Source organism: Rattus norvegicus, chromosome 8 (assembly GCF_021556685.1).
Source record: "Rattus norvegicus strain SHRSP/BbbUtx chromosome 8, alternate assembly SHRSP_T2T, whole genome shotgun sequence".
Classification (NCBI taxonomy): Eukaryota; Metazoa; Chordata; class Mammalia; order Rodentia; family Muridae; genus Rattus; species Rattus norvegicus.
Genome location: NC_141541.1, coordinates 130,458,464 through 130,486,154, shown reverse-complemented (window position 1 = coordinate 130,486,154; position 27,691 = coordinate 130,458,464). Strand labels below are relative to the sequence as shown.

The following is a 27,691-nucleotide window of genomic DNA, read 5'->3' as shown; positions in this document are numbered from 1 at the left end:
CCACAGTCCTGCTGTAGTAAACCTTGGCAAATTTGATCCTATTTCCAGGCCAAGTCAGTAGCAGGGAATCCAGAAAGACAGGTTGGTTAGGTAGATAAGGATCTGTGCTGTGCAGACTCCTGGGCTTCAGTGTGCCCTGGGCGTTGTTGCTTGCTTTGTGTCTAGAACATTTTTGCCCCACTTTATTCCACACTTCTTTCTTGCTAATTTGTAAAACTCATACCAATTCTGGACGTACAAAAGATTTAAATATTGTCTAGACAGCTCAGTGGGTAAAAGTTCCAACCAAATCTGACAACTTTGAGTTTGACCTCCAGAACTCACGTAGGAAAAAAAATGACTCCCACAAGTTGTCCTTTGACTTTTACACATATCATTCATGGTAAGTACGTAAACACATATACTCACTCTCTTTTTCTCTCTGTCTCTCTCTCTCTCACTCTCACAGGTCAGGCAGGAGTGAGACCCTATCTTAAAAAATCCATATATATATGTATGTATATATGTATGTATATTGAAAAAAAAGGGCTTAAAATGCAGTTTAACTTGGAGTGTTTGTTTTTTGAGCCATGTAGCCCTGGCTATCTTGGAACTCTATGGACCAGGTTGGCCTGAAACACAGAGATTCACCTGCTTCTGCCTACCGGGTGCTGAGATTAAAGGAGTGCACCACTCCATTCAGTCTAACTTTGGTTTTTTAAAGACTTCTTACATTTGTGATTTTGTAATATTTAACAGGTTTTCGGTTATTGTTTGCCAACCTGTTTGAGGCAGGCTTATGTACCCCAGGCTGTCCTGGAACTCACTCTGTAGCCTAGGATGTTCTTGACCTTCTGAACCTGCTGCCTAACCTCTCAGATGCTGGGATTACAGGCCTGTGCCACCACACACGGGTTATAGGTGCTGGGGACTGAACCCAGGGCTTTTCAGTTCTGAGCAAACACTAGCAACTGAGCTATACCTCAAACCCTATTTGATGTACTTTGATAACACTATTTAAACTTGTAAAAACTAAAAATGCTTGAGAAAATCTGACACAATTGCTAGTGGGTATCTTTTGATTATTAGTGAAGGGTGGTGCCTTAGGTTTTTACTGCCGTGAAGAGACACTGAGACCAAGGCAGTCTTATAAATGACATCATTTAATTGGGGCTGCATTATAGATTCAGAGGTTCAATCCATTATCCTCAAGGCAGGAACATGGCAGCATCCAGGCAGGCATGGCAGGGCTGAGAGTTCTACGTATTCATCTGAAGGCTAGGATGAGGGTCTTAAAGCCCACACCCACAGTGACACACCTACTCCAACAAGGCCACACCTCCTGATAGTACCACTCCCTGAGCCAAGCATATACAAACCATCACAGATGGGAAGGGGAATTAAGCTTGTAGTTATAAAAGAAAGGAAGAGAAAGAAAAACAGAGACAGAGACAGAAAGAGAGAAAGAGAAAGGAAAGATTGGATTTGGCCCTGACAACAGAGGGTTTCAGGATCTAAAGTAAGGGCCTTTGCAGTTAGCTTCGTATTTGTCACTCTTTATAACCCAAGCACTGGGGAGGCTGAAGCAGGAGGATTACAGGAGTTTGAAACAAGCCCAGATGTTCTCTTATGTTCTCTTGCACATCCTTGGCATAAAGGGAACTATAGTGAAATTTTGGAATTTTGGTTTCTTTAAAAAACACAGAAATATTATATGCTTTGGTTTTAATCCCAGGTTTGGGATATGGAGCTGTTTAAGATTGTTCACAGCCCCTGACCATGATTTGCCTCGTGCTCTCGCAGCCATATGGTTTTGCCAGCCACAGATATTTTCTGGGATTGTATGACATTGGCACTTTTCAGATGGTGTACAAATGCCAGGGCCGTCGTGTTTATGTGTGGGGGAAGTTGTTGGTTGATTGCTATTTTTCTTTTTTGGTGGTCGTTGTTGATTCAGGTTTGTTAAGTAGTTATATGCAAAGAAGAAAGAAGAAGAAATTAGACTTCTTAACAGTGAGGCTCAAACTTGCCCCCGAGGAACTTGATGCTCCTAATCAGCAGGAAGTAGTCTAATGCTGTAATGTCGCTGTCTCCCTTCCTTTCTGTCGTTATCTCTCTCCTGTCTAGTGTTGAGAGGTTCGAAGGGTAGAAAAAGTGTGGAGAAGGGTGGAAAAAAGAAGACCCTACAGAGCAGCAAATACCAGCTAGGAGCAGTAGAGTCTTGAGAGCCAAACTCTCCTCTTGAAGGCTAGTGCAGTTGAAAATTTATTCTTTTTGGTTCTTGCTGGCTTCTGCTTTTAGTCCTTACAAAAATCAGGCCTTTACTTGGGTGATGTCACAGTAGCTTCATGCCTGCACACGGCACAGTGTGAGGCCAGGTGCCATCCTCAGCACCCTCAGGTGGGACTTCTGCTTGGTTTGGCTTTACCTAACATGGGTGGGCTTTCTCAAAACAAGCCGTGTTCAGACACTGGCCCTACAGGAAGATTATAGGGATTCAGTCTTAGGCTAAAGTGTCATGGCCTGCCCACCTACCTCCTCAGTTAGAGCAGGATCTAGCTGCTCTAACTGTTGGCTCAGTGTTCCTCCAGGGCCCATGCGTTTGAACACTGCTACATGGGACCAGTCCCCTCAATACAGCCTGCTCTTCATAACCATGTGAGGTAAGGTGGCCAAACTGTAAGTAATCTAGGACCTTGGTGCCAATATTGATGCCCCTCCCCTGTTTTTGTTTTAGTCACTGGTTGTGGTGATCAGTTAAAGACCAACTTTGGAAGTGGATCCTGTCTTTGTCGCTCCCTGGAGGTGTGAACTTAGCCAGAATTCTGTGTCCATTTCCTCATCTCTCAAGGAAAGAGAGCTTAGTGGCTACAAGATGGAATAGGTTTGAGGATGAGGCAGGCAGCATGGTGCCTGCCAGTTAGTAAACAACAATCAGGAAGAGTCCTAGCCTGATCTTACCTTCATTGGACCTCCCATGTAGCATGAATTAAGGTTTTTGGAAGGTACCCTGAGAGGCAGAAGACGTTCATTGTCAGGTGAGATTGTATACTTGTTTACAAAGGGCTTTTTAGTCTGAGGTTATCTCACCCACTGGTATCTATTCTTATGTAACTAAATCAGTGACTTATTATTGTTGTTAATAGAAAATTTTTTTCCCTGCATTGCAGACTGTCTATAAAGGGTTACTTCAGGGCAGTGGCCCTAGCAGCCAATCCAGATTGCAACAGGTACTGTTGGCCAGTCTCAGAGAATGAATTACCCTTCTCTCTGGTCATTTCAGGTCATTTCATAGACACCCCAACAACTCCTTGAGCTCCATCTCTGAGCTCTGAGCAGTTTGACCCACGTTTGAAAGAAGCCAGCTAGTCTCACAGTGGGCTTCCAGAGGCTTTGCTTCAGAGGCGTGTAAATTGCTTCTGGAGAAGGGATCCTTTATTGGTTTTTCATTTTGCTTTTTTGCTTTGCTTTTTGTTGTTGGGTGAAGGCAGGTGTTGAGGCCCAGGACAGCCTGGTTATAAAGAAACGTCTTTCTATGACACTCTGTTGACCATTTCCAAAAATTGGAAATGTAATGGTCAGCTCATTAGAAAGAAACATTTGGCAGGGTGTAGTGTGGCATATCTTTGAATTTAACATGCAGAGGAGAGGCAGGGTCAGGGGCACAGGAGAGGCAGGGGCAGGGGCAGAGGAGGGGCAGGGGCAAGGGCAGAGGAGGGGCAGGGGCAGAGGAGAGGCAGAGGCAGGGGCAGGGGCAGAGGAGGGGCAGGGGCAGAGGAGGGGGCAGGGGCAGGGGCAGAGGAGGGGCAGGGGCAGAGGCAGAGGAGGGGCAGGGGCAGAGGAGAGGCAGGGGCAGGGGCAGGGGCAGGGGCAGAGGAGGGGCAGGGGCAGAGGTGGATCTTGTGAGTTCAAGGCCAGTCTTCACATAGTGAATTCAAGTCAGCCAGAGAAGTACCGTGAGACCTTGTCTCACAAACAGAGGAAAGACGGTCAGTGTGAAGCAGGGGTAAGAAGTGTGCCTTACCATTTTCTGGGTTTTGATGAACTTTAATGTAGACAAGGTTTGGGGTACAGATGTGATGTTTACTTTTTTCCTTTTATTTTATTATTTATTCAATGGTAGGCAGAGGGGGATGCGATTCTGACTGTGGAGTTCCCATTAGGCAAGATAGCTAGGTCTGTCTGCCCAATTTGCTCTGTCAGGCTCTGGCCACACCCTTACCTTTGTGGAAAAGTAGTGATTCATTCTGTTACTTTAGTGAAATGTTTCAAACATAGTAATTCATTGTTGATTACTGGATTTTGGAGTCTCATCAAGAAATGGGCTTATATTTATGCATAAGTATGTATCTGTGCCTGATATGGGTGCTAAGAACTGAGTCCAGCGCCTCTGCAAGAGGTAAACACCTAACCCTGAGCACCTCTCCTACTTACTTTCCTCCAAGCCCCATTCATTTCTAAAGCTCCTAGGACCTGGGCCATTCACCTACGAAGTCAGCTTGTGAATAAATGCTTTTGATGATTGATTCTAAAATGGCCTAAAAGAGTTGAATACCAAAAACAGTCTCATTAAACTGTGGAGATTAATGTTAATTCTCAAGGTATATTTCAAGAAAGTTTTGTAAAGATGCCAGACTGTTTGAGATGACATTTTAAGTGACTGCAGGAACTGAGAGTCACTTAACTCTGACAGAAACTAGTTTAAACAGGAATTAAATGTTTAGCATGAGTTTAAAGGGTATAGCAGCCAGGCCCTCTCCTTACAGCATCCATCCTGATGCTAGATTTGCTGGGACTGACCTAGAGCCTCCCATTTAGGAGTTCCTGAAGCTTGCTGATGTGCAGAAATGGATGAAACAGAATCATCTATATAGTTTCTACTTGTAGGGACCAAAAAGGTTTAATCATGATAGCTGTTATTGCATGTATATTTAGATGGTCATTGTCTTTTACTACTGTTAACTTTAGACTGCCTCAAATCCTTTTTCATGCTGTTAAGGAATGCACTTGTGAGTGGGAGAACTAGAGTGGGTGTAATGTTTCAGAAACAAAATCTTCACACAGTGATTTAAAAGGGATTCTAAGGATTCGGAATCAGACCTATCTGAAGTATTTCATGACTTTGGGAGGGGATCTTGCCCTTTGAGAACAGATGAAGTAGAAAGGACCAGGGGTACTGGCTGGGATGAAGATAGTAGCATGTGGGTCTTTGTTCTTTTCACCTAAATATTGAATTTTTATTAATACATTGAGAATTTCATACATACTTACAGTGTATTTTGAGAATTTGTGTGTTTATGTGATGGTCATGCCTTTGGTTGCAAGGACTGCAACCAGATTTTTCTTAGGGCAGGAAGTAGACTGATAGGAATTTACCCCTTATGCAGCCAGTGATCTTCAACCATAACCGTGGTAGCTGGACTCTGCCCATAAATCAAGCAAAGCCTGAGTAGTGGGTCACAGTGGGGAGCCTTCCTTTCCATAGCTGTTCTGAGCCCTGGAGCTTCCCATCTGTGAACAGATGAGTAACACACCTCAAGAAGCAGCTAGCAGTCAAGCCCCAGGAGCTCTGGGCAGCAGGCTCCACTTGATTCAGTTCCTTTGTGCCTGCCTGCCTGCCTGCCTGCCTGCCTGCCTGCCTGCCTGCCTGCCTGCCTGCCTGCCTGTGATAGAAGGACATGCTTGCTGTCAGATACAGTGAATCCTGTGCTGTATACATGGCTCTGTACCAGAAGAAGGTGGTTTAGTTTGAGTTTCTTAAGTACCAATTTCAAATATTTTGGCTTTGGCTTATAAGTCTTTAAGGACATTTTCACCTAATTCCTTACAGTCAGTCTCTCGTCTCGTCTCGTCTCGTCTCGTCTCGTCTCGTCTCTTCTCTTCTCTTCTCTTCTCTTCTCTTCTCTTCTCTTCTCTTCTCTTCTCTTCTCTTCTCTTCTCTTCTCTTCTCTCTCTTGCAAGCTTGGAGCATTAAGAGTGCTTGCTGTTCTTCCAAAGATCCTGACTTTGTTTCCCAGCATCCATTTCAGGAGTCTCACAGTCGTCTCCTATAACTCCAATTCCAGGAGATCTGATGCCCTCCTCTGGCCTCTTCAGGTATGTCCATGTCCATGCACATACCTACACACAGACTCAGACATATACAATTAAAGACTGGGAGCCGCAGCTCCCAAGTGCCTTCCTCCACTTTAAGCCTCTATGTGTCTTCCTGGGCTTCCAGGGCTTTGTTCCTGGCCTCTCTGGGCCTTGAGTATCTTCCATCAGGTGAGAGTCATTCGCTTCACCTAGTGATTACTAAACATATGGTGGGAGAGCTCCTTTTGATGCTATAAAACAGCCCCAAAGTATAGGTTGCTATAATTAAGGTTAGATAAAAGATCATTTTTCTCAGTCCTTCAATGAAGAATTGGTAGCCACTTAGAGAAACAGAAAACCTAGTATCAACAAAATAGGGCTAGAGTCCGTTGTCTCTTTAAGTGCCCTCCTGAACTCCTTGGCTTCTGGACTTCTCAATTTCATCTGCTTTATCTCTCAACAGCCCAGGTGGCATTGCCATAAGATTGCATGGTCCCTCACAACTCCTCCTTCTCCACCCAACACAGTCTTGTGTGTGCATAGCCTAGATGCCTAGTCTCCCCCTGCCAAGTGTCCAGGCCCTCCTCACCTCTGTCTCACATTCCACTCTTCATGAGTCCTTACCCTGGGATGGACAAGTCTGCTCATTTTGCTCTGTGCTCATGTGGTTTTGTGATTTTTGTTTTGTTGCTGTTTTCATCCTGCTTACCCTGTGTGGCACTACTTGTTAGTCACCTGTTTGACACCTTCCTTCACTCAGAAACTTTGGATTTGAGCACATAACGAATGCAGCTGGGTCTCAGAGCTCAACAAAATGGGGCTTCTAAGTCAGCCTAGGAAAACAAATGAGCCCAGTCTTCCCCGATGGGAGAGGAGGAACCAAGCAAGGCAGGGTGGTACCCACATTCCTGCCCTCACATCCCAAGGGAGTTTGCAGGGGGGGTGCTGTACAGTTCTTTGCACACAGTGCCTGCTCCTTCAAGATCATGATGAGTTGAGTTGAATAGAGAGAGACAAGGAGAAGGGTAAAGGGGCTAGGAGAGGACCCTGGAGGAGACTACTCCTCTGAAGACATGGCTGGCCTGTAAGGTGTGGTGTTGGGAAAGGGATAATCCTGGGCCTCCCTTAGCTTGAGCATTCAGCTCTACAAGGCTCTGGGGAAGCAAGGACAAGTGAGAGGAGGTGGAGTTTGGCAGAGTTGCTGTTGAGTTATAAGATCAGTCCAAATAAGAAAGGTCTTCATCTGCCTTTGTTGTTGGAAGTCTGAAGAGAACATAGACACCTTTTTTCACATTGGATCCTTTGGTGAGAATTCTGGAATTCTGGTTTCTTTAAAAACACAGAAATGTTATGTTTTCATTTTAATTCCTATGTGCGGGGGTATGGGGCTGCTTTGGACTGTAGCAGCTGACTATGATTTGCCTCATGCTCTTGCAGAGGCATGGTTTTGCCAGCTGCAGATAGTTTCTGTGGTTGTGTGACATTTGGAACTTTGGGAACTTTTCAGAGGTTATATAAATGCTAGGGCCCAAGGAGAGATAGGTCAGTGGTTGGTTGTTAGGAAGGTTGGATTCAGTTAGAAATTGTGCTCAAAGAAGAAACAAGAAGTTAGATTCAGAGATTCCCTCTATCCCTCTTTCTCTCCTTGCTAATGATGGGGTAAAACCGGGGAGGGGAGGGGAGGGGAGGGGAGGGGAGGGATAAAGAGTGGGAAAAAGAATCCACAACGTAGCTAAGACCAGCCTACAGGGTCCCTTTGAGGCAGAAGTAGGAGGATTGCCACAGTTCAGATTGTTGGTTCGAGGGAGAGCCTTTATTAGAGAGAGCTACTTCCATCACTCTGGAAAGGCCAGGGAGCCTTGCTTGCACTCTTGGGATAACTGTGAAACTTGGGTATGGGTGGGAAGGCTACCCGTAGCATGGCACTGGCCTCTGGTTTGCCAGGTGGGTCTTTTCCTGATCTTCCCACATCAAGCAGGCTCTTGTCCGCCCCCACAAAGGGCTGGAAAATAGCTCCTTCTGTACACTGTTTGGTCCCAGATAGAACATTCCGGTTTCTTGCGTAAATATTAGTCTACCTACTTCATGGTCCTACTTGGTCTAAGCTTTCTCACCTGAAAAGAAGCAGACCAGGCCTCCCAGCGTTGACTCTGGGATTACAAAGCTCACTGCTTACTAGTGAGCACATGCATTGAGAGGGGCTGCTTGTTGCCAAGTGAGAGACAGGGCTACATGTTACCTGAAGAAACCCTATATCCCTAATGAGTACCCTTCCTTTACCGAGGCCTCTAATAAGATCTTTACTATCCTTGCCAGCTTGCAGTGTACGCAGAGAGCACTGTGTAGACCCCAGAGGTGGCCTTGGTTACAGAAGAGAAGACAGCCACACAAAAGAGATGCTGGAATTATAATGGCCTCCTCAGGTTGTTGGTGGCAACTTTGAAGCCCTAAGACATTGATGTTCCCAGGGTTCACTAAATTGTTCTGGAAGAAATTAATGGTTACTGAGCTAAGGCAGAAGGAGTCCCATCTAGTATGCACTCAATCTCTCTGTTTCTTTTCTCTTAAATTTTATTTTGACATTTCCATTTAATCATCCAAATGGTTGACAGGTGTTTCTGCTTTGAAATAAGTCTCAGTTAACCAGGAATAGTGGTAAGTGCTTTTTAACCAGAGGCAGTTGGATCGCTATGAGTTTCAGGCTAGCTAAGGCTACATAGCAAGACAGTGTCTCAATTCCCCAACCTCTTCAAAAAAGGGGACAGGGGGAGAAAGAAATCCCAGTTGCCTGGGAAACTTTGCTTGTGTAGAAGGGCTTATACCTCAGTAAAACAGTGTGCAAGAAATGTTAAGTGTCCTTGACACCATTGCTACATACACAACTGAGAGTAGCAGCTGCTGAAGGGCAGAAGAAGTTAACTACCTGTGTCACTGGGCGTTTATGTTTAGTGGTCTCCCGTTTGTGACAACTACAGCCCATATGATAATTGGAGCACTGGCATGGAGGAGATGAGTGGGGGATGCGCAGTCAGGGCAGTGGGGTGTTTGTCACTGACCATCTACACCACAGAGGAAGCTGAGTCACGATGATCTGTTTCTTAGTGGGTGGTGATTGGGTTCAGCAACTTTTCTGTAACGATTCAGAGTAGGTACTGGAGGCTTGCATGTTGATACAGCCCTCACCTTAGCTGGGCAATTCTCTTTGAGCAGGCAGAACCACCAGAGGCAGTCTGTAGAGGTGAGCTTCAGTGTAACTGCTGGAGCACACTCAATGGGAGAAAGCCCGCCCCTGGAGTGTGTTGCTCTTCTGTTGTGGGATATTAGCTATTTATTGGGTTTGATTTGTAGTTGAATAGAATTTAAGGTTCTAGAACCTGCTAGACACAGGTCAGTTCCCAGACATTCCCACTGTCCTGCTTAGTGCTTCTGAAAGTGAACCTACATCTTTTAATGCCTTTATGTTGTTCAGGCAGCAATGAACTGTCACTTTCCTCTGGAGAGCAAGCACAGCATTGCTCAGCTAGAAAATTTTGGTTGATGACCAAGAGCCATTGGGTCACAGCAGAGAAAGTTACTTACTCTGTGTTTGTTGCAACTTTGTTCCCCAGCACTGTGTACCTGCTGTAGGACAGTGCTCTAATTTGTTACTCTGCATGTGGCACATTCTTAGCTACCTGTCTGTCTTGAATCTTATGCTAATTTGGACTGTGCAAGATCAGCTTAAGCAACATTTCACTCTATGTTTAGCCTTCCCACTTTCATGACTGCTCTGTTCCAACCATATCTCCCTTCTAAAGGGGAAGAAGGAGGATTAGAGTTTAGGTTAGTGTAACAAAGCCATGAAAACCCAGAGCTTTCAAAAGACCATGGGCTGGGATTGCCCATGGCCATTTCTTCAAATGTAGAGTGACTTGCTCTCCAAAGACTAAGTCACTGTGCTACACGTGCCTTCCCGTGGTTTCTATATCTAGGAATGAGCTGAGCCATCAAATTCTCAGTGAGAATTCTGGTTGGAGTCGCAACAAGTTAGCAGCTGAAGATGAACAGAGGAGGTCTGTTCTCTGTCCTTTAGCCTGTTGTGGATGTATGCGCAATACTGATTCTTAGTTACTTCTCTCCTTTTTTGTTGTTTATTTGTTTAAAGCTTTTTATTTTTATTTTATTTTTTATTTAACCAAGCATGGTGGTCCCACACCTTCAGTTCCCAGGTGGATCTCTGTGAGTTTAAGAACAACCTGGTCTACAAAGTGAGTTCCAAGACAGTCAGGGCTACACAGAGAAACCTTGTCTCAAAACCCAATTTTTTTTTAGTAATTATTATTTATTGTTATTAAAGTTAGTATACAAAGTAATGGTTTCCTGATGGCATTGTCATGCTTATTTCACTATACTTTATTCTGATTCATTCCCAGTTCATAGTTATTGTATCTCCAGAGGTCAGTGTTGTAACTGTTAGGAAGAAAGTTGGTTACCCATCACTTTTCCACTAGAATGAATGTCTTTCCAAGAGAATACTTGTGCACAGCCAGTGAGCTATGCAGGATGTTCAACATGAGCCCCGCCCCAAAACCCTCTCGCTCTGGTACCTATAACCCTGGCAGGGGCAGTGCTTCACAGGTGAGGACATAGTGGCTTGGGTAGGAAATACTTTTGAACACACTGTCCAATACCTCTTTGCCCCATCACTCACAAAGAGAGCAGAACTCAGAGCCTCTTGACCTAGAAAGCAAGCCATTTCAGTTCAGTTCTCCCAGATTTAATTTAATGGACTATTTGCCCAGTGGTCTCCCAGTCAGGGAGACTTAGACTCTAGGCCCCCTCCAGCTGCTGCACTGATGTCTGACTTGCCTGCTTTTGGGCAAGTCCTGTCTGGTCTCCTCATTCTCACCTTCGTGTGGAGATTTAGAGAAGACATACTTGCTTTAGAATGGTGAAGACAGAGAGGGCAGCCTTAAGAGATGCTAAGGCCGTGTCTGTGCGAGGGGATTGCACAGACGCCCTTGGTTCACTTTGGGAGGGTTCACTTGTCAAGTGTCCTTATTGCTAAGATAACACCATATTTCTGCTCTCTCTCCTTTCAGATGCCAGCATGGACAGAATAGCTTATGATGCTTATCCCCACTCATCACTTCCGAGACATTGAACGGAAACCAGAATACCTCCAGCCAGAGAAGTGTGCCCCACCTCCCTTCCCTGGCCCCGTGGGAACCATGTGGTTTATCCGCGATGGCTGTGGCATCGCCTGTGCCATTGTCACCTGGTTTCTGGTCCTCTATGCAGAGTTTGTAGTCCTCTTTGTCATGCTGATTCCATCCCGAGACTACGCATACAGTATCATCAACGGAATTGTGTTCAACCTGCTGGCCTTCTTGGCTCTGGCCTCCCACTGCCGGGCCATGCTGACGGACCCCGTGAGTATGTCTGGGCTCATTTTGACCAACCCACATTCTCTCCCTCAGGCCGTGGTATGGCCATAGCCACCATGCTCCCCATTGAACTTGGGAATGTGAAAAAAAGATGACCAGGGCTGGGTGGAAAAGTAAGCTGCGTCTCATTGGAGCTTTAGGAACGAAGGGTCAGTACCTATATCAGAGTTAATGGGAGCAGGTTGAATGGCACTGTCTACACACTGCTGTAAGTGTGTGATAAGCCTGCTGTGTCAAGGGGAAACCCAGCCTCTGTTTGGAAGATGTTATCAGATAACCTTAGAGACTGGGCCAGATGTTCAGAGCAGAAAGCAAGCCAGAGGATAGTGAAGACCTGGGCTGGTTTGATGCTGCAGCATGCGACATCCAGTTTCAGGACATGGATGGGTTTAGTCTCCACTTAGCTTACACAAGAATCCTTTTTTAAGGTTGGGTGGGGGTGGCACACATCTTTTGCCCCAGGGAGGCAGATGCCGGCCAGGGCTACATAATGAGACACCTTGTTTTCAGGGGGGAAGATTTCTCTTTTCCTGAAAAGCTGACCAGGCTTGTTTGGCACTGCAACAGACACATCCAAGTATCTGTGGGTAAAAGTATTATTCTTTTCAGGGAATGACTTAGATAAATATATCAACTAAGGCAAGGGCCACTGAATATTCCTTATATCCTGATCTCAAGCCCTCCTGACTTTTCATTGTACTGTGTGGGAAATACCCATGCAGGTAACTTGGTGAAGTCCTCCCTGTGGATTAACTGTTTTTGATATGGGGGTGATAGCCATTGAATTGAGAAAGTTTGGCTAATGGCCACCACACTTTCTGTGAGCCTCAGAAAACTAGAGCACAGACCACAGGGCTGAGCCAGTTTCTTTCTTGAAGGTGGATTGTTAATCCCTTCCAAGGTAAGGCAGTTTCCTGGCTCAGTTACCTGTGTGCCTGGCCCAGATAGAATTGCTTGGAGCCTGTGACCCAGTGTTGATGTTACCTCCTAGAGAGTGGAACAGTCACCACCTAAGGAAGGGAAGAGCTTGCACATTCTTGAAAGTGCCTCAAACACAAGGGTATAAAAGAGTTAAAACAAACTAAAGGTCTATTCAGGAATTTGTGTGATACCCTTGCTATTAGAGACAGTGAAGGAAATTATATTCTTCTCTTCAGCTCACAATTCAGTACTGGCTCTCCCATCAAGATGCCTCTGTTGGAAAGACAGGTGAGGACAGCCCTGGCAGAGGAAGTGTAGTTTGCTGTGGACAAGCAGAAGAAGTGTCAGTCCAGGGTTGGTGCTGAGAGGTAGAGAGCTGAGGGCAGGAGCAAACACCACCCTTCCCCTCAGAAAACAGGCAGTAGTTCCTTCCTACAGCTCATTGTTGGGGTGGGAAGGCCAGGAGACCTTTGGAGTGTCTGTGGTTATAGAAGAACAAACACAAGAGAGGAAAGAGTCTAGAGCCCCAATTTCTTTTTTCTTTTTTCTTTTTGAGACAGGGTCTCAGTATGTAGCTCTGAAACTCATTGTACAGAGCAGGTTGGCCTCATACTCCGAGGTCTGCCTGCCTCTGCCTCCTAAAAGCACTGGGATTAAAGGTGTTGCCACTAAGTTCAGCTGTAAGAATTTTTAACTAAAGAGTGACAAGGCCAGAGTATCACTGGACAAGGATGTCTATAGCAACAGTGCAAAACCCTGCTGGGCACTGCTAAGTAGATGAACAGCTGTGTTGACTGGATGCCAGCCCGGCAAGTAGTTCTTTCCCAAGTGGCAGGGAAAGCTGAGAATAAGGTAGATGGAACCTCTGCCCTTTGGAACCTCACATTCCAATGATTAATGAGTTGATAATGTTAGAACTGCTAAGTGCTGTAAGAGCACTGGGAGGGTGTAGCAGGCTTTAAAGTCACCATGCTGGCTCAGGGTGATCCAAGAAGGCCTCTCCATAGTCATGCCATTGGAGCTGACCTGAATGGCCTGAAGCTGCAGGCCAGGGCATGGATAGATTTCCAGACAGATTCAGGCAGAAGAGAAAGAAGGTTCAAAGGCCTGAGCTTGGTGTGTGAGGCTAAAACATGTTGAAATGGGCCACAGAGGCAAGATCGAACCAGACCTTGTAGGCTTCTCAGAACCTTGGGGAGACAAGTATGAGGACATTGTGCTGGCAGTGAGGTTCAGGTGGGACTTGCAGAAGGATGAGAGACTAAAGGCATAGCCAGCTGGTTAGAGACGACATGGCACTAGCTTGGATCAAGCTGAGAGGACAGAAGCTGATGAATTTGGAGCTTATTTTAAGCTCCTGGTTTTGTTGTTGTTTCAAGACAGAACTGACAGGATTTCTCTGTATAAGTCCTGGAACTCTCTTTGTAGACCTCATAGAGATCTGCCTGTCTCTGCCTCCTGAGTGCTGGGATTAAAGGCATTCACCACCACTCCAGGCTAAGCCACCAATTCTTAAGTCTGGCTACACAGTAAAAATAATCCTTGGAGGTGCTTGCCCCTTGCCCTTAGAGGTTCTATTCTAGTCATTGGAGGGGCCAGGCTCTAGGTATTAATACACTTGAAAATGCTCCTGGAGCCCTCAAATTCAACCAGGTCCGAGAAAAACTGACAACTGGAGATTGGTCACAAAGAAAACCTTGAGTCTGACCAGGAACAGTTGTGGATGCTGGTGCCACTTGTTGCATGAGAAAGGCTAGTAAAGGAGTAGATTTAGGAGACCAAACCAAGCTTCTCTGTGGTCAAACTGCTGTATATTAGGTGCAAGCAGAGGTGTTAGGTGAGCAAAGCCAGTCAGGATTGGATGGCGGAAGATGGACTCATTGTGTAGAAGGCATGTGAGATGGGGGCTGGGCACTACCAGAAGAGTCTGCTGGCACTTGGCACTGTTCTTACAAACTGTGCTCTCCTGCTTACTGTAGGGACTTCTGCAGGAGCCCTTGCAGCAGAACCTGGATTTCACCTTGATCAGCTTCCAATCCTAGGTAGCAATTTTAGGTTTCTTTCCTGTTGTTGTAATAAAATTCTCTAACCAAAGCAACTTGGGGAATTTTCTTTCAGCTCACAGTTCAGGTTACAGTCTATCATGCAGGAAAGAATGCAGTAGATTCTTGAAGTATCCATGCATAGTCAAAATCAGAAGCAATAAATGAATGCATGCTTGCTTGTGCTTGTTGAGTGCAAGACCCAAACCCAGGTAGTGATGCTGCCTTCTTTGTGCTAGGTCTTCCCACATCAGTTAATGTAACTGAAACAGTCATCTCCCCCTACCCCTGAGACATGCTCAAAGGTCAGCCAGATATAGACCACATTGAGACTCTCTTCCAGGTAATTCTAGACTGTGGCACTTAAAATTAAACACCACAGTAGATAAGAGCCACAGTCCTGATCACCAAGTAACTACCCATAGATGTAAACACAGACTCTGTCAAATAACTACCATTAATGAGAGAAACATGGCAAAGCATGTCCTGTGGATAAGCCCCATTATAGGACCTTCATGCCTCTGCCAGAAGCACATGATGACATATGCAGACTTGTATGTAAAAGAGTGAAGTGAAGCTATACAAGGCGGTCGCCAGCAAGGTGCCACAGAGCCAGGAGTCCAGATCTCAGGCCAAACACAGATCAACTAGAGGCTCCTGGTTCTTCAGCAAGTGGAATCTGTTTCTAGCTTGGAATCACTGTGTGTTCTAGGGAAATTTCCAGTGGATAAGAGATGTCTTATATATCAGGAATTCTTACTGTCTATAATTTTGGGAGAACAGCTTACACCTTGAGGTTATAAATAATATTTGCATTATATGTCTTTTTGGTTAGCACTGAGAAAGGCAGGGAGAAAAGAGAAAGGGAAACAGGAGAAAAGGTATCATGGTCTCCCAATAGACAGTTACCATACCACTTTCAGCTGGATCTTGTCATTCCAGATGGAGCACAAGAACAGTTCAGCTGTGATGGCTTTCTGAGCTATCAGCAGTTAGTTGTGGACTCTAGCACAGCCATAGTTGAGTTATACAGCAAGGGGAAGAGAGAACTTACTCCCAAGTGTGAGGAACACAGAAATGGTGCCATTCGAAATTGGAGATGAGGAAGGTCTATCAACAAGAGAGTGAGAGAGAGACAGAGAGGGGTCAGCTGGACCAAAAGGCACACGAACACCTCACTCAGCCTCTGGGCCGGCCGTCTGTGGTGAGAACAGGCTCTGCTGGGGGTTAGTCTCAGTGGGTGCTGTTCTTACCTACTTTGACTTTGTACTCTCGCCCACGGCACTTTCCTATGTTCTGGAAATCTGGTATGATGTCACATGAACTCATCCTGTGGTTATTTCCCCAGCTGCAGAATACATCATTGGGATAGATATACTAAAGTTGGTGGAATTCCCACATTGTTTCTCTAACTTGTAGGATGAAGGCTATTATGATTGAAAAGGACAAATGGAAGCCATTGGAGTTGTCTCAACAAGGGAAAATAGTAAACCAAAACCAATACTGAATCCCTGGAGGAAGTGCAGAAATTAGTGCCACCATCAAGGACATGAAACATACAGGAGTGGTGGTTCCCACCACATTTCCTTTAACTCTCCTGTTTTGCCTGTGCAATCGATAGATTATGGAGAATGACAGTTGACTGTCACGAACTTAATCAAGCAGTAAGTCCATTGCAGTGGCTGTGATACCCTTACTTGAGCCAATTAGTACATCTGATATTGGTCTGCAGCTCTTGATTTAGCACACTCCTTCTTCTCAGTACTTGTCTGTAGGGACCACCAGAAGCAGTTTGCTTTCAGTTGGCAAGACCAGCGATGCAGCAGTCTAGTCTGCCCTTACAGCCTTAAGTTTCCATCCCTGTGTTACAACTTAGCTCAAGTGGAGCTTGATCATCTGTCTCTTCCACAGGACAGAGCACACTGGTTCAAAATATTGACGACATGCTGATTGGACCACATGAGAAGAGGGTAGCAACTACTTAGAACTTGTTAGTAACACATAAGAACATCAGAGGATAGGAAGTAAATCCAGCCAAAATTCAGGGGCCTTCTAGGCCTTCTCTTTTGGAATCCAGTGGTTTGGGGCACATAGAGATATTTATCCTAGGGTAAAGGGTAATCTATTGTATCTGGTTCCTCCCACCAGCAAGAAAGAAGCACAGCACTTGGTGGGTCTATTTGATTCTGGAGACAGCACACTTGGTTGTGTTACTCAGGCCCATATACCAAGTGACTTGGAAAGCTGCTAACTTTGAGTGGGGCCTGGACTAGGAAAAGGCTCTTCAACTGAGTCAGGCTACTGCGCAAGCTGCTCCAGCACTCGGGCCATGTGATCTAGCAGAGCCAATGGTAATTGAAATGGCAATAACAGATAGGAATGTTGTCTGGAACCTTTAGCAGGCCCCTATAGGTGAGTCACAGAAGAAATCTTTGAGATTTGGGGAGCAAGGCTCTACCATCATATACAGACAACGTATTCTCCCTTTGAGAATCAGCTCTTGGCCTGCCATAATGGAAACTAAACATTTGCAGTGGACCACCAAGTTACTATGGAGCCTGAAGTGTCTATCCTGAGCTGGGTGTTATCAGACCCAGCGAGTTACAAAGTAGAATGTGCACAGCAGCATCCTCTCTGACGGAAGTGGTGTGTGTGTGAGCAGGCCCAAGCAGGTCCTGGGTACAAGCAGTTACATGAAGAGGCTGCCCAAATGCCTCTGGTTTCTAGAGGAGGCACCCTTGAAGATAGCCTGGACTTGAGAACTCGTCCTGTCTTGGAGCCCTTCCTGCCCCTCGCCCCTCACCGCTTTGCTTTCTCCATCTCTCCCTTCCTAGCTACAGATACATTCTGGTTCTGCATTCTTTGGCAGTGCTTTCCCAGAAAACTGAGGCACAGTCCCTACTGCCAGGAAGTTTAAAGCCACACATTGCACATTTGCCACGATTGCGTGACTGACTCTGTGTGGTCAGCTCACTGCTGCCTCTCCTTTCCTTAGGCCTGGCTATTTATTAACCCCATAAGTTATTTCAAATCTGAGAACTGAAGAAAGGAGTGGTATGAATCTGCCTGCCAGTGCCCCACTTCAAGTCCCTGTGAACCCCTCTAGAGAACACCAGTTTCTGTGACTGTCTGAGAACACTGTAGTCTTCACTGCACATCATCAATAGAAACACTGGGGCTCAATTTAATTTACCTGGTGTTTCCTTATGGAGAAGTTATCCTGATGTGTTCCCTTAGCTGGCTAGGGCCATCCAGGGTCAGTGTGAGGTTTACAGGCTCTCTTCACACCTGCCTCTGAACGAGCCTCCCCCCCATGCTCTAGAGAGGGAAAAAATCCTATCTGGGTCACCTACCTCCAACCTTTTTATACAGACAGTGGCCACCATCTCCTGGGGGTGCTAGCTGTGAGAGGGACAGGTTCACAATGTTGACACCAGCCTTGAGATAACAGTACCTCTCTTTCTCTTGCTGCAAGTGGACAGCGATGCCAAGTCCTTGATGTCATTTGAAAGAATCAGTGATGAATATTCTTTCTTTTCAGATGTATTTATTATTTTCAATTATGTGTATGTATGTGTAAGTGGAGTATGTATGTACACATTTGTGCTGGTGCATGTGGAGAGATACTGGATACTGGATTCCCCCTGGACATAGATGTGTGAGCCACCTCATGTGGGTACTGAACTCAGGTCTTCTGCAAAAGCAGCAAGTGTTTTTAACCACTGAGCCATCCTTCCAGCTCCATTTCCTTTTTTTTTTCTTTCTTGTAATATGATCTCAACATGTAGCCCTGGCAGGCCTGAAACTGGCTGTGTAGATCAGGCTGGCTTTGAATTCAGAGACCCACCACACCCTTCTCCTCTTCTTCCTCTTCCTCATCTTTCTCTTCCGCTTTTCCTCCTCCTCCTGGTGCTGCTGCTGCTTTTCCTTTTTTAAATTCAGTGTCTTGTTGGGAGTTTCTTGTATGCTCTATTCTAGACATGATTGAAACAAGCCTTATTTTTAATTTTCTTATGTCCTGTTAATACAGTCATTGGCAATAGAGTGTGATAGATAGCATCAAAACAATAAACAAATGCTTTTATCAGTCTAAATCTCTTAGTAAAACTACATGATAAACATGTCTGTGCCTTGTCTGTCACCTGAACCTGGATCTTCAATCTGCCTCTCCTTGGTACACTGTCCTGGGAGTTGTCTGACTTTGCTCTACTCACTTCTGCTATAAAACGAGGGATCACATAGTCTCTGCCCACCCATAGATTTATTGTGCTTTCAGTCACAAAACATTTGGAACTGTGCCTGTACTTTATAAGCACTTAATAAATGTCTGCTGTAGCATTATTATTACTTGGCTCAGGTGTATTGAATGCAGGCCTAATGCCAGGCTCTGAGCAATTTGCTAGGCTATAGGTTGAAAGACAACTCTGTCTTCTCAGGAATTTACAGTCATGTTGGAGATGCGGTATGTAATTTTATACTGTGTCTGAGAATGCCAGTGTATACTGTGGGAGTCAAAGAAGTTGCTTGTAGGGTCCTGCTGTGGGCAGTTCCCCAAGTTCAGGCTCTCAGGAAGAAGACAGTGGTTTTGAAATGTGTACAGAGGACTTGGAATGCTTCCTGCCAAACCTCCTACAGAGCTTTAGATGGTGCTAACTTGTTGTTCTGGGGACAAAAGAGAAGTTTGAGATGTGTGTGGTGCCTTTTCAAAAGCCCCAGCATATATGTACACACACACATACACACACACACACACACACACACACACACACACATCCCACAGCATTGTGTTGGGAGAAACCCAGCACTAGATTGGAGCCAGGGTCAGGTGTGGCTTTTGAACCTGGTCCAGGAGTTCAGACTCTGGTCCATAGTCACCAGGGAGCTAGTGAGGGCTTTTTTGACAAAAATCATATGAGCATTTGCAATTTAGAGTGTTTACCCTAGACATAATCGGCGGCTAGTAGGGCCGGGAAAGCCTGTGACACTGGTGTGAAGAAGACTGTGGGTGGCTGAGGGCAGCTTTAGGTGGAAGTAGCCTTAGCAGAGGAGATGAAGGGTGTGGTGTAGCAGACTGAGAAGACCTGAAGGTTGCCACTAGACTTCTAGCCTGGATATGTGGCAGCCAGGAGGGTAGAGTGCTATGCCATGCCCAGCACAGGAAACCTCCAGCAGCTTCTCCATGCTTTTGTGGACTGAGTTAGCCATGTTTTATCTTGCTTTGAGTTGGGGCTAATATGGTTTTAAGTGTTTATAGCCTACCGTGTATCAAGAGAAAAGACTTGTAAAGTGCTTCACAATGTAGGTAATAATACTTCTCTTGGGTGATCAAACCAGGTTTTTCCTTTTCCCTTTTCTTATCTCTATATTTTCTTTTCCTAAAAACTATAAACAAGTACTTATAGGTTTGTAAATGAGAGGACAACTCAGTGTGTTTGGATACGTAGGCCTCGGCAGTCTCAGGCTTCAGGACCTTCCCATGTCGTGGATAAAGAGGGCTGAGGGCAGGTCTCAGCAGACTTTCCCACCCATGCCCTGCACCAGTGGAGGACTGCATTCAGTGAAAAACCAGAAATGCTCTGCATGAGGCAGTAACACTTTTCACAATTGTCCTGAGATTAAAGCAGACAAGTGTGGAAGAGCCAAGCTTGTGGGGGTGGGGAGGGCCCCAGCTGGAAGCCTCAAGGCACTTGTGGGGGTGGGGAGGGGACCCAGCTGGAAGCCTCAAGGCACCTTGATCACAGGCTCAGGTGGCTGGACAGCTGGGACCTTGGTCTGATAGGAACTGGTCTTGTGGGAGGTTAGTGCAGTTGGAGGCACACTTTGAGGAAGGCTCCAGTCACCAGCTGGCTAAGATAATGAGAATAGTATGTGAGACTCTGGCCACCTGTATAAAGGGGACAGCCCTGTGTGGGCTCTCTAAGGTCTAAAGGAAATTCTGGGGACTGGTACTTCAGGTACTTTCCTGGCCTGCCTCACTGCATCTGCATCTGTGCGCTCCACAGTTCCATCATCACCTCTCTCCAGTGCAGGAGAACTGTTATTTGGCCAATGTTTGCAGTCACTTTAGCTGGAGTCTGTTCCCTGTGAGGCATCTTCTCGGTTGCAAAAGCAAACCGCAACTTGCATGCATCTTTGTATTTCTTAAGTTCTTCCCTTCCTAAAATTCTTCCATAGGATAGATCCTAACAACCAGCTCTCATTCCTTCCGCCTCGATGGCCTGTTCCAGTTTGTCAGACTTAGTCAGGGTGGGGGAGGTGGTGCTCTGTGTGAAGCCTCCAGTCCCCACACGCTCTCTCTGGATCCTATTATAGTTGTTGTTGCTGCACAGGTGCACAACAGGCTTTGCTCCCTGCTGGCTTTGCACAGCGGTGCTACTTAAGTGGTGTATTGTAGAGCCTCCTGACTTCAGTGTTGGTGCACTGCTGGACTCCTACTCTGGATGATCGAATCCTGAGTACTCAACTGTGGAAAACACCATCCAAGCACCTCCCATAAGCTTCCTGCGTGCTGTAAATCCCAGCATTGGATAAGTGGGTCACTTATTAGGAAGCAAAGGCACAGTGATGGCACTTGTTATAGCCACACCACTGTCAAGGGTGGGATTTAGACGTAAAGGAGACCTAGTTAGTGTCCCTGTGCTGTGCCACTAATTGCTCCTTTTTTCCTGATCTGTGTTTCAAGCCATCCTGATGGACACCTTTTCTGGGGTCAGCTGCCCCTCTTTTACTCTGCTGTGGCAGGCAAGATGAACGTTCACCTCCTTCTCTCCTCTCACCACCTCACCCACAGTCTCAGTTCTGCTCTACATGCTTTATAGAAACCATACCTGAGTTTCCCTTCTACTTCTGCTGTGTCCATAGTGAGGTACCAGTAGTCACTCTGTCCATCTTCTTTTCTGGCTCACAAAGCACAGGGGCCTAAGCTTCCCCCCACACCCCACAGTCTGTGGCCTGGCATGAGCTCTGCAGTCACTTTTGTCCCACAGCTCTACCTGGAGCATGCCCTCCATTTCTCAGTGCCTTAGATACCAGTGTCTTAAAACTTCTGTCCCCTGGTCATTAGTTATTGGCTGCTACTTCCTCTGGTCTCTTAATCCAGTAATTTCTACAGCATACATACTGCAGCACCTGTCGGGGAGGCAAGGTAGACACATGGGAGGAAACAACACAAATCCTGGAGACCAAGTCCATAGTGACAAATGGTGAGCACAGGGCTTAGCTTCAGGTAGGTACTTGGTGGCACTGGCTATTGAGACCCTGCACAAGTTGGTGTTCTGTCTGTGTCCTTCTGATGTATACAGAGTCCAAACAGACTCTACACCCAGACTACCAAGTGTTGTATTTCCAGGGTGAGTAACATGTCAGACACCAGAGGCACCTGTTACTGAATACAGAGTACCCATCCTCAGGTAAAAAGTAAAGCACAGCAGAACCCACTGAATGCCAGGAAGCGTGTTTTGGCATGGAAGAGGTGAGCTGTGGGATGTGCCTCTCAGCAGTGGTCCTTCCCAAAGGCAGTGCTCTGAAGAGTCAATGAGCCCAACTGCTACCATGATGCTCCCAGGTGGGGAAGATCAGATCAACAAAAACAGTGCTGACAAATGAAAGCAAAACATCAATCCCAAGGTCAGTGTGGCCTGTGTGATCTGGAACACAGAGCCCATGTGTGTGGGGCTTTGACATAATTGCCTCCACTGTCGAGTGACAACTGACCCTGATGCCTTTCCTATTCTCTTAGGGGGCAGTGCCCAAAGGAAATGCCACTAAAGAGTTCATCGAGAGCCTTCAGCTGAAGCCTGGGCAGGTGGTGTACAAGTGTCCCAAGTGCTGCAGCATCAAGCCCGACCGGGCACACCACTGCAGGTACCGTGGACTTTCCACAGCACCAGGCCAGCACTGGGACTTCCGAGTGTCCCACCCAGGCAAGGAGTGGCCACTAGGATGGACCAGGCATCTGAGTGGGCAGGGGATGCCTGATGACACCTTTTTCAGCATCTGTGAGATTGAGAGACGCCCAATCTCCTGATATCTCGACGCTTTGGCCAATCTGTGAGTGTGTAGTACTCGAGACAGAGCACCGCTCAGACCTTCCTTGAAGCAACACTTGCAGAGCTTGTGACAGCACAGCTCTTAAAGAGAAGCCTGTTTTCCCTCAGAGCTGTGCTGGGAGTTCCCTTCATATCATCAAGGTTCTTTGGGTCTCTCTGATGAGAAGACTTGGAGCTGGAAATTGCATTTTCTCCTTACAAGGGGTCTGTGAATGACCTAGAGTGCCCTTTGTTACCTTCACAGCATTTCTATCTTCATGGCCACTCCTAGAGATAAGAGACTGTTGGATGGGTGATGCTCTGAGATGGCATTTGTTACTCATCTGCCACCCTGGAGGCCTGACTTGAAGCTGAAGCAGTTAGTGTTTTAAAATCCAGTGCAGTTCTCAGGCCAAGTCCCTTCCTCGTTGTGAGGACTGAATGTAAATAGCTATGAATGACCAGCAGCGAGCAACCGAAACCATGCAGAGGTGGTTAGAAGTACGAAGGCTAGGCCAGGAACCAGAGAGTTAACTTTATGGAAACAGCTTGCACGCTACCACAGTGGTGCTTTTCTCTTTCCCTATCCTATTCCCAGCACCTGGTATTTTCTTTACTACAGCTACCATCAGCTCTTCATCTCCTCTCCAAAGGGATTCAAAGTGGGCATCCAAGTGCCAGTAAACAGTTTGAGCAAGGCGAGAACTACTGATTCAGAATAACCTTGTAAGCGTACTGAATTGCCCATGTCTTCCTGAGAAAATGTGCACTGACAGCTGCTGTTTTGTGGTGTATGGTGGCCCAGGCTATTCAGAATATAACACATATTGGGGGTGTTGATTGTCTATTAAAGCTCAGAGGCTACTACATGCTTCTGGTTAGAGGTGTGTGTGTGTGTGTGTGTGTGTGTGTGTGTGTGTGTGTGTGTTAGACTTATTCTCAGATAGAGGTTCATACCTGTACCTCTTTCTGTATAGAGGTTGATATTGTCTCCATTCTTATCTGCTCTGGTGGGGATTATAGCCAAACATAAAACATTCCATCCAGAGCAGTGGTTCTCAACTTTGGTAATGCTGTGACTCTTTATTAATACAGTTCCTCATGTTGTGGTGACCCCACACATAAAATTATTTTTTTTAAAGATTTATTCATTTATTACATATAAGTACACTGTAGCTGTCTTCAGATACACCAGAAGAGGGCATCGGATCTCTTTACAGATGGTTGTGAGCCATCATGTGGTTGCTGGGAATTGAACTCAGGACCTCTGGAAGTGTAGTCGGGTGCTCTTAACCACTGAGCCATCTCTCCAGCCCATAAAATTATTTTTATTGCTACTTCATAACTATAATCCTTCAAAGGGTTGAGACCCACTGATCTAGAGTATGCCTTCCAGCCCCTCTATAGGCAGGCCTTTCCCCTCTAGCAGAAGCCCTATAACCCCAGGGTTCCCTGTTCCCTCAAGCATATATTTGTCTAATCTGGTCGCCCAGCACACCTTAGCCCCTTGAGAGACCCAGCCTCCTGCTTTCATTCTGTTGGAGTCCTCCCATTTGTGAGGACCAGAGACCATGTGGAATCCCTTACAGGTTTATGCTGTTGTAGAGCTAAGGCCTTGGACTTATATGATAAGTTCCCAGGGGAGACAAAGCCTGGCCTTGACTGGACTGAACATCGAATGTTCCCTATAACTACACACACACACACACACACACACACACACACACACACACACACACACTGAAGCGGAGCCCTCATCAGCTTCCTAGAACCCTGACAGACTCTAGTTGCTTAGTTTTCCAGTCCTCACAGTCACCAAATACATCGTCATGTGACCTGGTATTCACCTGAATAACAGGATGATGGTGTAGGCTGATTTGGAGGGCCTGTTTCTTCATCCAGACACAAAATGGAGATCTGCCCTTGGATCCCTGTTCCATTCTTTCCTTGCTGCACTGTCTCTTCAGACCTGGTTTAAGCTAGAGTATGGATTTCGTTACCTTGCCTACAGTTTTGTCAGTGAGGTGTGTAATGAAGTCCTGTGTGAAAGCATGGCTCCCTCTGTCTCTCCTCTGCTCTCTTGGGGTGCCACCCATTTTCTCTGGCTGTTCCTTACTGTGTGAGCTCTAGCCTTCCCACTCAGACCCAGCCAGGCTAAGTCCAGAGTCCCTCCACAGAGTCAGAACAGGCATATTTGTGCAGCAGGACAATGAGGTAAATGCTCCTGTGGGACATGGTTATGTGTCTAATGCTGACCCAGCACCCAGGTGGTTAAGAGAACTTTTGCTAGATGCTTAAAGGCTACACACCAAAGATTGTTCTTTATGCCTCCTGGAGACGGAGCACAACCCAAGAGTGGGCCTGTTCATGTATATAAGCCAAAGAGATTGTCACTGTCTCCTGAGATCTGGGGCCTGAAATGTGTCAAGGAAGTGGTAGAAAGAAGTATCAGTTTTTAAATCAGTGTTATAAAAGATAGGAGGAATGAGAGAAATCTAGAAGGCCCAGCACCAGAAAAGACCTCCATATAGAACATCTGCTGTGTCCAGTGACTGTTGCTTCTCCCTCAGTCCTTATAGCCTTGTGCCCTAGAACCCTGCCTGCCCTGCATGAAGCTGTCTAGCCCAAGGAGAAGAGAACTACGGCTTTGGCACTTCATGTCCTTGAAAACAGGAAAACACCCACCTATGCCACCCTCAAGAGCTATAATCACTTTCCCTGCTCCCTCAAGCATGTATTTGTCTAACCTGGTTGCCCAGCACACCTTAGCTTCTTGTGAAACCCAGCTTCCTGGAAATACCTGTTTTTTTTTTCAGAGTGTGAAAGTTGGCTTTGCTATGAGAGCTTGTTTAAAATCTCCATTGCCCACAGAGCCAGACAACACTTGGTGTTTCTCTACAATGGACCTCTCACTGACTCGAGCATGTACTTGAAAGCCACCCTAGAAATAGGTAGGGTGGAAGAGGATCTACTTAGGAGCCTAGGCAAGGAGTGGCTACTCAAGCGAGTAGGGATGAAGGACCCTAGAGCTCACTGCCTCAAGCGAGTAGGGATGAAGTACTCTAGAGCTCACTGCATTGGATTGCATGCCCATAAAATAAATAGGATGTGATGATTCCGTCCATGAGGAGCAGAGGCATGGTACACAATGAACTGACCACTCGGTACTACTTGCCCACTTTAAAATTGTGTGTGGGAGAGTCAGGCATGATGACGCACACCTTTAATCTCAGCACTTAGGAGACAAAGGCAGGTGGATCTCTGACTTCTAGACCAGCCTGGTCTACAGAGCAAGTTCTAAGACAACCAGGTTACACAGAAAAACCTTTTCTTGAAAAAGCAAAGTGTTAATCAATTTATCATGTACATAATTCACACGTGTTCGTGTATATTTTTAGAGCTGGTAACAGAAGAGACAGAGAGCAGACGACCAATGGTATATAGTTGCTGGGCCTGACTGTTTCCTTCTGCATCCATGTTGGACCTCCTTTTCTTGCCTTGCCCTCCTGCTCCTGAAGATGATGGAACCAGGCTAGCACTTCCGAGCAGTGCCTGTTGATAGCATGTCTGTGTCATGAGATGAGGCCTTTGGAGTGATAGGGAAGAGAAAGGGTGCAGAGCAGTATGAAGCCTCTGCTCGTCTGAGTCAAACTGACAGGAACCCACCAGCTTGAGTAAGGTAGCCCAGCAGACCCAAGTCTGCTGTTCCAAGCTACTTCAGTTCCTACAGCTTGAAAAAGTATATTCCAGTTCTGCTAGTGTTTGGTAGAAATCCTGGAACTTCTGCCAGCTCTTTCCCATATCCTGTCCCACAGCAACATTTCCCAAACTCCTCTCACGTGGCCTTCTCAGGAAACCCAATTTCTAAGCTTCATGAGGCTTCAGAATAGCCTCTTACCTGGGTCAGTTCTGGCCTGTTAATGTGTGCAAATGTCTTGGAAGCAAATGCTTCTGACTCCTCGTGGGGAATGACTTGACACTGGAGGTCCTGACTCTGCAATCCAGTCTTCTTGCAGCATAAACTCAGGACAGCTATTACTGGTGCCCAGAGGTGTAGAGCTGAAGCCACAATTCTAGTGTTTCCCTCTGGGTCACCCAGCACCTGCTGCTTTCTTACTTGTGTAGTGGTTGTTTTCAAACTGTATGATGATTACCCCTGCTGAAGTTCTGAATTATGGGTCATTTCAGTGTTTGTAAGCGGTGCATTCGCAAGATGGACCACCACTGTCCTTGGGTCAACAACTGTGTCGGCGAGAACAACCAGAAGTACTTTGTCCTGTTCACAGTAAGTCAACAACTGAACTCTGCCTCCATGAGGCAGGGGGACTCATTAGTTCTTTGGAAAATCTCAGCACTCTTAGCAGTTTTCATTGTTGTTGAGAATACTGCCTTCTGTATGGCTCTCTGCCTTCTCACTCAGGATCTCTCTGGGTCAACAGATGTCCTTCACTTTCTGTGCGTGTAGAAAGCTGATTTGATTTGACTAGCTGGAGGCAAGTGCTATGTTCTGGGTACCACTCAAGCACTAGGCCCATATAACTAAAGAAGGCAGTGTTGCTGGTGGCCTCAAACTCTGAGCTTCAGGTAGATGGAGAATAGTTGGCACTCTGGCCTTTTAAGTTAGAAGCAGCAACAGAATTTATGTGCCCCAGACAGCCTGAGTCATGCCTGTGTTTAGGCTGTGCATCTGTTCTGGTTGCCAGAGAACAGCTGATATCATCCTACTCAAAACAAGAAATGGAGGGTCTGTGGACTGAAGGAGTCACAGGTACCTTTCTGGCCTCTGCCTAGCAGAATATTCATGTAGAACATGTTCTGAGTAGCTGCTCAAGGAGGCTGCATAGTTAGGAGACTCTCCCAACAATGGCTCAGCACTGCTTTCCCGTTTCAGATGTACATAGCTCTCATTTCCTTGCACGCCCTCATCATGGTGGGATTCCACTTCCTGCATTGCTTTGAAGAAGACTGGACAAGTAAGTATTGCCAGGGTTTCTCTTCCTGCTGTAGAGATGGTATAGGACCTGAGTGGCCTGGGGGGCCTGTTCCCTTTGCAGTACTAGGCCCAGACTCATTTTACTTCATCTTCTGAAAACCTACAGACTGATCAGGCCCTAAGAGGCACTAATCTTTTTCTTTTTTTTTTTTTAAATAACAAGAAATAGACCCTTCAGTTTAGACAGGCAACTTACTGAGTTGGACAGGATCAAACTAAGTATGTCCC

At 46.2% G+C, this 27,691-nt stretch overlaps 1 protein-coding gene across 20 annotated transcripts in view; it reads left to right on the top strand.

Moving 5' to 3' along the window:
• Zdhhc3 (zDHHC palmitoyltransferase 3) overlaps positions 1-27,691 on the top strand; it is a 58,724-nt gene that overhangs the window by 3,964 nt on the left and 27,069 nt on the right. For 11 of the 20 annotated variants that reach the window (XM_087561590.1, XM_087561596.1, XM_087561597.1 and 8 more), the window contains 4 exon segments: positions 11,136-11,465; positions 22,182-22,306; positions 26,659-26,755; positions 27,362-27,443. In XM_087561590.1, coding sequence (XP_087417716.1) covers positions 11,160-11,465; positions 22,182-22,306; positions 26,659-26,755; positions 27,362-27,443 — 610 coding nt within the window. In that variant the 5' untranslated portion in view covers positions 11,136-11,159. 20 annotated transcript variants of the gene reach the window in all.